Source organism: Panthera onca, chromosome C2 (genome assembly GCF_046562875.1).
Source record: "Panthera onca isolate mPanOnc1 chromosome C2, mPanOnc1 haplotype 2, whole genome shotgun sequence".
Taxonomy (NCBI): domain Eukaryota; kingdom Metazoa; phylum Chordata; class Mammalia; order Carnivora; family Felidae; genus Panthera; species Panthera onca.
Genome location: NC_138347.1, coordinates 145148429 through 145160662, shown reverse-complemented (window position 1 = coordinate 145160662; position 12234 = coordinate 145148429). Strand labels below are relative to the sequence as shown.

At 40.2% G+C, this 12234-nt stretch overlaps 1 protein-coding gene across 8 annotated transcripts in view; it reads right to left on the bottom strand.

Annotated features, from left to right (window-relative positions):
* RBMS3 (RNA binding motif single stranded interacting protein 3) overlaps positions 1-12234 on the bottom strand; it is a 1330859-nt gene that overhangs the window by 800700 nt on the left and 517925 nt on the right. For all 8 annotated transcript variants that reach the window (XM_060640721.3, XM_060640722.3, XM_060640720.3 and 5 more), the window contains exon 4: positions 7394-7567. In XM_060640721.3, coding sequence (XP_060496704.3) covers positions 7394-7567 — 174 coding nt within the window. The remainder of the gene's footprint in view (positions 1-7393; positions 7568-12234) is intronic.

Here is a 12234-nt window from a genome sequence, read left to right as displayed (position 1 = left end):
AGTACCTCAAGCAGCTAGAGAGTAGAGTCATCCGGAAGCTTCTTCACTGACAATTCAGGCAGGGGGGCTGAGAAGACTCAAAAGCTGGGCTCAGCCGAAACTATTGACCAGAGTACCTCCACAAAGCCTCTCCATTGTGGTTGGGTCTCCTCACCACATGGTAGCCGGGTTCAGAAAGGTAGTGTCCTGACAGCATTCAGAAACTAAGCTCTTCAAAAGAGCCAGATAGAAGCTACATGAGCTTTTCTGACCTTGATCTGCAAGGTGCTGCAGCACCCCTTCCACCATATTTACATGGGATTGAAGTGAGTCACAAAATTAGGCCGACTGAAAGAAGAGGGTGGGAGAACAGCAACGTCACACTGCAGAAATTACTGCAGCCATATTGGCAAATAGAAATGTGCACCTCTACACTTAGACTTTTTATCAAGACAGTTAACATTCACCTACCTTTTTGAAGCTATTGCTCGTTGGATATTATGGTTTCTGCAGCAAAAGAATCCCAAGCAATAATATTCCTTAACCCAACTTCAATAACGGTAATGTTATTATCTGCTTTGTATATGTAGTCTTATAGGAAATGGTGTGTGTGTACATGGTGGGGTAGAGATGGGTGATAGCCTTAGAACTGACATAATGTGAAAGAGATACAGATGTGCAGAGATACATAATCTTCTGGCCTTTGGAGAATCTGAGCAAGAATTGGGGCAACCGGAGTTCTGAGCTGTGGGAAGCTTCTTTCACTATAAGCAGACCCCCCCCCCCCACAAAAAAAAAGTTTAGGAAAAAAATACTATCGAGTAGTAAACTTCAAACTGTTCACATATTCCTATAACAATTTTGAAAAATCACATACCCTCTTTCCCATCTCTGGTTATCTAAAAGTTTTATTATGAGTTTAAATAATGACAAAGGATGTAAGTTCCAGACCATGATACACTATTCTTTTCTCTCAGCACAGAGATATATGTACAGCTTGGAAAGACTGGACGCCCCATGGTTTATGGTGCCTGATTAATCATTACATGAGGTGTCTCCTTTGTTGGTGCCCCCTCTGGGAAGTTTTTATACCTCGAAGCAACAGACCAAAATAAGATTTATGTGCAAGAAATATACTTTCTTTTGTAAAGCGCTATGGTACGGAGACCATATAATGTATTTTCCAATCCTGACCATTTTTGACAATGAAAAGGGACACTATTAACTACTCTAAAAAATAAGCATAAACCAGGAAAATGGGGATATATGATGACCCTCGCTATGAGAACACTAGGAAGCTATCAGGCAAATCAGTTTACAAAAGAGTATTCCTGGAAGCTGAATATCTGGTCATTATCTCACTGATAATTATCCATTTTCTGTACTCTTTGAAAAGTTTTCCATAGCCCCAAAAGTTTGTATAGATCTATTATTAAGCTAGCATCCAGCCATACCGGTCGCTAAAGTATTGAAACCCTGCCATACACATTATTCAACAGAGGAACAGTAATTGGAATAACCAACAAAAATAATCAATAATCCAAATCTGAGCATTTGTGTTTCATTTCAAAAACCACACACAAGCAAACTGTGATTCCAAGACAACCTGGTGGCATGGCTACTGGACACGGAGCTCGGGAATCTCTTACAGAGGACTTGCTATTTATTTCCAAAGTTGGTGGGCAGCACGGAGGCATAAATATCCTTATATAGCAGAAATGAGACTTGCAACTTCTCCCAATGTCTTCTTTAAGCTTCCAAAAGAAACGTTTGTCATTCCCCATGGGGAGAAGTAGGGTCTGGGTCCAGAAGCTGATAGTAGGGTTACTGACAGCCATGGACACACAGTTGTCATGGATATAGACAGCAAACGCCTTCACTGTGGGATAATGTCCCCTCTGACAGGTTTGTGAGACCTGTGTTTTATTTAACAATTTACCTTATGAAGAAAGAGAGTTGGCCCTGTGCTTTGTAAACAAGTTTCCAGGAAGGGAATCTCCTGGAAACCTATTCAATGACTAAAAAAGAGAGTCCTCTAGCAGGATGGTGCTGTGTCTCCACCCTCTGTCTTGCACCAGGCTGCACACCCTTCTTCCTCTACCTGACCACTCTTTTCGTGAAAGAGAGACAGGATCTAGAAGCTTCCACTACCTCCAGGCAGCATCAACCTCTGAGCATACTCCTACTACTTTTTTAGGTTCTTCCGCTCTGCTTTTCTTTAGCCCTTTCTGCTTTGTCTCCAGTATGAACCGGGCTCTACCTGGTCACTGGCTGGTGGTTGGCCCAAGTGGTCTCCTGCTTCGCCTCAAGGAGGGTGTAGCGGCATGTTGTGTCTCCTCATCAGAGAAAAAGAAACCAATACGCAGGCTCCTGACCTCAATAGTGGAGATCAGATCACTGCCATCTACTTTTCCTCTTTTCCCACTTCCTCCGTCCCTCTCTCCGTCTCTGTGGAATTACCCACATGATAATATCATTTCAGGTGAGAAGAAAAAGGCCCAAGTGGGGAGCAAATGCAGGGGGAGTAGACAACTAGTACACGAGGCAGCCCAATGAGTCCCCTTCTTTTGTGATTCACATGATTACTTCATGGCTAAGGATTCACACGTTGTGGGAAATGTGATGTGATTCCCTACATCAAGTCAAGGAAGCAAACAGAATTATCATTTAGCTGCTGACAAAAGTATCAAATGAAAGATCAAAAGCAGCACATCAGTAAGTATACTACTGGGAAGTTATTAGAATGATTTTATGAATGAAACATATTACAAATAATATGACTAGGTAAGAAATTCACATGATATATCATTCGTTTCCTTAGACAATAAAGAGTATGATACATATAATATTTGACTTATATTATCAGTTATACTGCTGCACTGCTGGAATATTTTGAACATTGCATTTTACCATTTTATATCCCATGTTGAAGAGACCATCCTAGATGCCTGGACATGGTTTCTTCATTTATTAGAGCAGTGGGTTAAACACGAGTAGAGGTTTAATAACCTTGTATTCACATTTTCTTTTAACATATGTATTGGAGGGGTTCTCATGGGGATACTTATCACCTCATTTTGGAAGGGGAAAAACAGTGGATTTCAGAAAAATCAAACATGTTAGTGAATGTGACTAATTCTGAATTGCTATAGGGTATCCATTTCTGTCCTTTGTCACAAAAAAAAAAAAAAAAAAAAAAACCCTTTTGACATGATTTCCCTTAGTGAGAAGGTTCATCCATTTCTGGAAACTCTAAATAATTACCTAATGGTTAAGAAATTAGCCATTTGACACTGTATTATGACTGTGGTAGGCTGAACAACAGTCCACCCAGATGTCCACAACCTAATCCCAGGAACCTGTGAGTGTTACTTTATATGGCAAAAGGAACTCAGCAAATGTCATTAAGTTAGGGATCTTTAGGTATGGAGATGCTCCTGGACTATGTGGGCAGGTCCTTAAATGGAACCACAGTGTCCTTGTAAGAGAGGCAGAGAGAGAGGTGGTTACAGGTAGAGAGGACAGTGTGAAGAAAAAGCAGAATTAGATTTGAAGATTTTTTGCTGGTGACCTTCAAGATGAAAGAAGGGCCCATGAGCCAAAGTATGCAAGGGAGGTATCTCTATAAGCTGGAAAAGGCAAGAAACAAATTCTCAACTAGAAGCTCCTTCAACCTCTTGATTTCACCCAGTTCCAAACTCCAGACTGCAGAAGAGTAAATGAGTATTAAGCCCCCCAAGATTGTGGTGATTCGTTTCAGTAGCCATAGGAAACTAATACAGTGATGTATCACAGGGCTCTGAGAAAATCCTTACTTGGTCAGGGAGAGGCCAAATGTTTTCTAAAATTCTACAGGTTGCCAATTTCAAGTTAACTAACCAGGAAGGTATCAGCATTCCTCAGTAGCAGGGAAGAGAAAGGGAGCTCCTTGAGTCATATCTATTGACTACACAAACAACACACTGGCTGACTTCCTTTAGCCCCAGGAAATGGGTTAGGAGCCCAGAAATCCTCAAACTAGTAACTCAGAAGAAAGGGCCAGAATCTCACGAGGCAGGCTGAGCATTTATAGCTTCATTAAAGGCTACTAAATTTTATGACTCAAGAAAATCACTGGCAATCTATTCAGACAAGAAACGTTTTTGTGGTTTTAACCACAAAACCTCTGTGGATCTTATGGCTGCATGTCAACTATGGAATCTACTCTCACATTTTGGATCCCAAAATATTTCTCTGGTTATTTGGCTTGCAATAGGGACCTTAGTGAAAATTACAAGGTGGCCAACATTTCTGGATGTTGTCAGTATAACCCAGCTTTCGGTGAACCTATACACAACTTCTGGTTCATTTTCAAAGGATACAATTCCTTTTCCAAGATGGTAGGAGAGCTAAATGGGCCCTGGTCCTGGAGTCAAGAGTTTAATGCTATCTGATCAGGCATGGGAGGAAAATTTGAAGGAAAAGTTTAAATGTTGGAATAATGGAAGAATGTCAAGTAGGCCTTAAAATTAAGAAGTACAACACCCATGACTATTTTTTTTTAAAGAATTTTCTAGTCTTTTCCTTCTACTTTCCACACTTTACTCTCAGCAGGATGACAAAAGAAAGTATCAGCTTCTGGATTTTAAAGCACAAAAAATACCTAGACATCCTGTAATTATCCTAATGGCTTCCAAGATAGGACAGCACTATTCATTATTCCTACCCCCAGCACTGAAATCGAGTTTTATACATACAAGTACTTCTCTGAGGAGCAACATGTACATTTAAAATTAAATAATTACAAAGAGTTCTATCAGGGGTAAAATCACTGTCCTCAGCATGTGAATAAAGACAAAGGGACTCAATGGCAAGGAGTATAAATATATTGTATTTAATGTAGTGGATAAGACTACTTGTTGGAGGCTAAACGGCCAAAGTTTGACTCTCAGGTCCCACTACTAGGTGTACAACTCTGGGCAAGGTTCTCGATTTTCTGAGCTTCACTTCATTAATCTTTGAAATAACAATAATAGTACCTACCACCTAGGGCCATTTTGAATATATATACCTATATAATACCTATAAAGGTGCTTAGTATGGAGCTTAGAAAATATTAAGTGCTCAATAAATATCAGCTACCTTTACATGACCTTGAGGCCAATATGAACATGACTTGAAATATTTCATTAAAATATGTTTGTCATAATCTGGCTTGACAAATAATGACTGAAAAGATAATGAGACGTTTTAGACGTGGAACTGGTTACCAAAGGAAATTTTATTGCCAAATATATGCAACTTGTTTTTTATTATGAAAAACATATTTCATAACTATTTTTATTGTGCTTTCATAATAAAAACCATGTTGCATATATTTTGAACATAAAATAGACTAAAGGATATACATGAAAAAGCTAATCTTCCTCTTACCGCAGAACTTCAATTGTATTCTACAGAAGTAACCACATACGTATATGCACAATGTGCATGTGCATGTGTGTGTGTGCGTGTATGTGTGTAAAATACTCTCGTAATTTGACTCCTGGATTTCCTTCTTGTTCCTCTATCAGGATGTCTTCACCCAGAGGCCTGAGGGAGTCCTAAAACAATTAAATTATGTCATAATTTCCTTGCTTAACATACTCCAATGGCCCAGTGTACTTAAATAAAATACAAACTCGTTACTCTGGATAACAAAGTACTACCAGCTCTCACCCCTGTCTTTCTTTCTAACTTTATCTCGTTCTGTTTCCTTTCAACTAAGCTCCAGAAACACCGGTGTTCCCTCTGTGTATACAATGAACATTCAGGCTTATTCCCGCCTCAGGACCTTCATACTGCCCCCTCAGCCTGGAATGCTCTTCCTCCTAAACTCTGCATAGCTCTGTCTCTTTTTTATTCAGATCACCGATAAAACCTGTCCTCCCAACTCAGGACATGGCTGACTATACAGCTCATGTAAGCATTCAGTCATTCTTTTATCATTTCAACCAATTCTGAGCCTTTGTGTAGCATCTAACAGCACTGTACATTTTTTTCTCATTTGTTTGCTTATTTTTATTTATTCATATGTTTACTTAGGTAATTGCTAGCTTCTCGGTTTCCTAGGATGGAAGCTCCTGGACAGCAAGACTTGGTTTTGTTCACTCCTGGGCCTCCTTCACCTAGGAGGATGCCAAAATATAATAAATGCCTGATAATGTTAAATACATTTTTGTTGAAAGTTAATGAGGGTTATTTAGGTCCCTTTTCCATGTAATTTCAAAAATGTTGCTACATTGTCCTTGCACATACATCCTTGTACATGTCCAATCAAGTGCCAAAAGTTTAATTACTGAGTCAAAGGTATATGCAATTTAAATTTTGATCGTTATTTCCAAATCACCTTTTAACAAAGTTATACCAATTTACATTTTGAGTAGATTCTTTGAATCTTCTTTAAAGTGACTTTATGACACGATATTTAAGATACATTCTCTCATTTTGAAGCTCAGGACACTCTATAATTCCATAACCTTGAAATGCCAAAAGGATAGCCCAAGAGCAGGCGTCTACGGCGGCCCTTTGGGATGGCTGGAGAAACCGCACCTCTAGTTACTGACAAGGAAAGGGGCTACTATGAGAAGCATACGTGACTTCCTTCTGAAGGTCTCTCACTACTCAAGTCTTATGTTGGAATTTTTAGCAGTAAACAGAGGTTTACTTATCACATGCCTCATAATCTCTCCCAGGTACACAACTATAATTTGTGATAACAAAAATCTTAGTTTATGAGGACTGGATTGAGCTGCAGGAAAACACAATGGCAGAAACAGTTACCTAATTCTAAAAGGGTCTCAAATCCCATGAGTTTACTCCTCCCCACTAAAGGCTTATCCATCCTGCCCTTTGAGTCATCTATGCCAACAAGCTCAGATTCTGTGTAGCAGTAACTGGGAATTACTCTACTGATGGATTTATATCTCTATGTTCATACCTATTTAAACCATATCAACAAGGCCATTGACAGAAGTGGGGACATACAGACGCCAGTGACTCCTCCAGGCCATTTTGAAGGACATCCTCTCCCAGTGCAAAATCAGCCAACTAAAGTCATAGGCAACAGCCAGAAGGAAGCCAGAAAACAAATCCAGTATCATACATATATTCAGCCTCCACACCAACGCACTGCAAAAGGTCTGCCGACCTATTTCACCTAGAAATACCTTTAAATGCAACATCAAAGTTCAGCCAGCATCATTCAAACACATGTCATTTGAACTTAAGATGTTCTCTGTTGTTCATCTCTTACTCAACAGCAGCATATTCTTGCCTTACAAGGGTCACAGCATTGGAGAAATTGCCCAATTAATAGCCAGATACCAAGTCTGGGTTCCAAATGTACCTGCATAAAGCATCCAATTTGCTAAATACAGAAAAACGGGGTACTTACAGCAGGGTGTCCAGTACAATAGGTGTAGCTGGCATGGGACTGATAGTGCAAGCTTGCTCTTGGAAAGGAGTATGTATTCCAGGCTGGTTGGCTGCTGTTCCACTGAGAGCTGAAGCCAGGGCTCATGGTCACGCGTGACTTACTAGTTTGATAGGCTCTCACCGTGGAGCTAGACTATCAAGAAGAAAGAAAGGCAATGTAAAGACAGCTCTGCATAGAACCCAAGTCTACTATATATAGCGGCATGCACTCTGGTAGGACCGCAGCACAGGTCTCTGCTGGTTAAGGAAATGGCTGAATTATTTTATTTATTTATCTGTTAATCTTTATTTTTGAGAGAGAGTGAGAGAGAGCGCACGCGCGCGCAAGTGGGGGAAAAACAGAGAGGAAGACATGGAATCCAAAGCAGGCTCCAGGCCCCGAGCTGTCAGCACAGAGCCTGATGCGGGGCTCGAACTCACAGACCACCACCTGTGCTGAAGTCAGATGCTTAACCAACTGAGCCACCCAGGTGCCTCAGGAAATGGCTGAATTCTTTTTTTTTTTTTTTCAACGTTTTTTATTTATTTTGGGACAGAGAGAGACAGAGCATGAACGGGGGAGGGGCAGAGAGAGAGGGAGACACAGAATCGGAAACAGGCTCCAGCCTCCAAGCCATCAGCCCAGAGCCTGACGTGGGGCTCGAACTCACGGACCGCGAGATGGTGACCTGGCTGAAGTCGGACGCTCAACCGACTGCGCCACCGGGCGCCCCAGGAAATGGCTGAATTCTTAAGAGGAGGCATTACATATTGTTCTGACTAGGATACAAGTATTTTCTCACTGTTAATTTTAACTGGATCACGAATTTTAACTGGATTAGCGAAAACAGGATTTTTTCCCCTCGTGGCGACATGCAGCTCCATCGGTCAGCAACGAGATGTGTTTTAGTGGCAATGGCAGCAAGGACACTGTCAATTACATAAATGTCCTTTTATCACAGCATTCACCTTAGAAATTCACTGCTCACCTTACCCAAATGCAGTAAACAAAAATCTTGGTTGACGAGGACTGGATGGAGACATATTGGTCCCTAACTCTAAATGGTCTTCAAATGCCATGAATCTATCACTTTCCTGTGGGAGGCATCAGCACAAATATGCACAATATTCCAACATGTCACCACTGCACTACCTAAAGGCAGGAAAATGAAGGACTTGAAATTGTCATTTGCCCCCAACCAGCCATATCAATGTAATTAAAAACACAGAAATAGGAAACTTTCCATCAAAATGCCAAATGTTAAATATATGTGGTTTCTCATAATTATATATAGGGTACAATGAACTGAACACAAAACACACTTGTATCTTCTTTCTTTGTCCTCAAACTACCAGAGCATATAAGGGATACAGTAGTTTCTTTTCACAGAATGCTTTCTATCATCAAATTGCCATAGCTACTTACCCCAGTAGCAAAGTAACTTGTGCACTAAATTCTATTTATAAATCCATGGGCACATGCCAACTCAATCACTGGGAAAATGTGCTAATCTCATTGCCATTATATTCAGGAAACCTAGTGGGAAGAAACTTCTATCCGCAATTGTGTTTTCCCATTAGGCTGGATTTCGATACCACTAGAGACTTAGAGGAATGACTTTTCTGAAGACAAGTTTGGGCATCTTGGAGTAACTGAAAGAAAGGAAAGACCTTGGCAACTGGAAGGCACTAGGCAGGGCTGTTTCACAAGAGCCTCAAGATATTTGGAAAGTGAAAAGAAAACTGAAACCAATGATTTACTGGTAAACAATTTAAAATATTTAAACCCAAACCTGGAGAACGTACCCTTGTTGAGGTAGACAAGTTTATTTGACTATCTGTCTCCACTCTCTTTCTCAGCCTGACCATGTACACTATCCAGGTGTTCAATAGTTCAATGAGATGTACAGGTACAGCAATGCAATGTTTATACACTGCTGTATACCTCCTTGGGGTAAAAACCTGTTGGGGAAGCAATAACGGACTGCTATAAAATTAGGATTTTCTTATGTGGTCTTAAGTATGAACACTCTGTATTTGCATTAGAAAACATGTTATTTAGGGGCACCTGGGTGGCTCAGTTGGTTAAGCGTCCGACTTCGGCTCAGGTCACGATCTCGCACCTCGTGAGTTTGGGCCCCGCATCGGGCTCTGTGCTGACAGCTCAGAGCCTGGAGCCTGCTTTGGATTCTGTGTCTCTGTCTCTCTCTGCCCCTCCCCCACTCATGCTCTGTCTCTCAATAATAAATAAACTTTTAAAAATTAAAAAAAAAAGAAAATACGTTATTTATGTGATATATACTACCCTTCAAAGACTACATGAACTCACCTACAAAACTACCTTTGGACCCAAAGGTGTCTTGGTTTCTGCTCTGCATCTATGGTCACTAACATTAATCACTCTGACTAGCTTAGTTGATTGTATGGGTAACTCCTTCAAGGCTAAATATGGTCAGTTCCGTTACCTGTTTTCACATTAAGATCAGCTCAGGGACCTTAAAATTCTTGGAAATTGTGTATACATAAGTTTATAAATACTCTCATCTCTTAGTTTAATTATGGTCCAACATAACATCTGTCTCTGTTCAAGGATTTTATCCATGGTGGTCTTCCTCCTGCAAATCCTTTGTTCTCCCTCCTTTACAAAATTCACACTCAAGTTACAGCTTGTACTTGGTTCCATTGTAGATGCCTCTAGCTTACTGTCCTTGCCTTCTGGCTCTCACACAACCCTCAGAGTGTGGCTCACACACATTAGCATGTGATTATGTTGTTTTGTATTGTTCCCTCTATATGTAAATTTCAGCTCTCCAACCTGGTTGAGAGTCTAATGAGGTCAAGATCATGAATACTGCCTTTTTGGCAGCTCAAGGAGTCTTCATCTTCCTTGACCTTGAAAGGCTCTAATAGTGTTAATCTCCTGATCACTGCAATCATCTTTTCCTTTGACTCCTTGACCCTTCTGACTGTACCTTCCTGTCTCACCTGATTCCTTATCTTTCTATTTGCTCTCCCTAAATTAGGTTTTTTGGTTTTTGGTGGGTTGTTTTTTTTTTTTTTTCTTTTGGCCAGGGGGTAATTTTCAGTTCTGTGCTATTCATTCTATTAACTTTTCTCCTTTGTGATCTTATTCATGGTCAAAGCTTTAAGTATTACTTCTTAGAAGACGACTCTCTGATGTAATTTAATAGTATAAACTCTCTCCCAAATCCTAGTCCCAAATCTTAAAATATCTTCTGGATATGTATGTATAACTATCAATCACCACAAATGGAACCAAAGTTTAAATTACTGTGTATAAAATTAAATTAATTTATTATTTTATTCTAAAATTTCACCACCCCACAAGTTCTTTATTTCTGTGAATATTATGGCATTATTTTGAAACCAACTGCTTTCACCCTTTAGAAGGACTGTGACTCATTTATTTGTCCTCCAGCCCATTATCAGTGCCACCCAATTCTATTGAATCTCTTCAGTAGGTCTTGAATTGATGTTGTCCTTTCCATTCCTATTACAAATAAGAGTTCTAGGATTTTATCAGTTTATATCAGAGTCACTAAAACTACAATAACCTTTTACCTTAAGTTTCATTTAACCCTCTACAATGATACTAGATTAGTTTTCCCAGAAACCTGATTTTATGGTGTTACTCCCTCATGGAAAATGGTCAGCGGTTCTCCATGCCCTATAAGACGAAATCCAAAATTCCTAGTCTCATTGCACATTCTTTCTAATTTGATCCTAGCCAACAATGTGAGGTTTATTTTTTGCTCCTTTCTATATAATCTCAAGCTCTGGATAGATTGCTACTTCAAACAACATGTGTGTGTCTGTCACACCTATCTCCTTCCTAGAATGGCCTCCCCTTCTCTCAGTTCACGTGACCCTAGCAGACCCCACCTTTTCTGAAAAACCTATTTCAACCCTTGGCCACCAACCCATAGGGACTTTTGCTTCTAAAGGGCACTGACATTACTGATTTTCTGCCATATTCATCTAGCTCTTTGATTTGTGTGGTACCCAGAAAATGAATGTCATGACTTCATCAGTATAATTCACCAAATACCCTAATTTGTCTCTCATATGACAGTTCATACGTCCCAACATACATCTTTGGGGATAGGTGTGTTGATTGTGTTTCTTCGGAAGGAGATCACAATGCAAGAACTTGAGTGTAAGTAGTTCATTTGGGAAGTGATTCTAGAGAAAATCAGTAGGAGAATAGGAAATGTGACAATCCATTTGCATCATTGAATCAGTCTTTACTGTTAAGAATTCTGTTCCAGTGGGAGGCGTTGGGAGACAGTGTAGGCTACGTTTCAGAGTTATCTTACTGAAAGGGGAAGGAAGCTGGAGTACTTAACCTTTGATTGCCATTCATCGTTGGCGAGGGCTGTTCCGGGGAGCATTATCACCCAGCATACCTGGCCTGCCCTACACACAAGCCAAAAGGAAGTTCTCATGTAGAGAGTCCCATGAGATTGTGGAAATGCTCTGAGAAAGTAAGTGCCAAGAAAGTATGGACAGAGCCTCAATAGCATCCATGCTAGGTAGATAACTCCTTGAAATTCTTTGCATCTGCTATAAAACCCCAGACATTTGCATTTTCCTTTCGCATGACTGATAGCAGGGGCTCAAAAATATTGGTCAAATTGGCTTAATTACACTACCATTAAGGACTGGAAAGAAAAACACACAAAAGAAGATATTGGGATGGCTGGTGAGCACAGTGAAGAGGTGCTCAAAATCAGGAGTCATCGGGAAAATATAAATAAGGTACCAGTTTATACCCAGGCAAATGGCTAAAACTAAAACCAC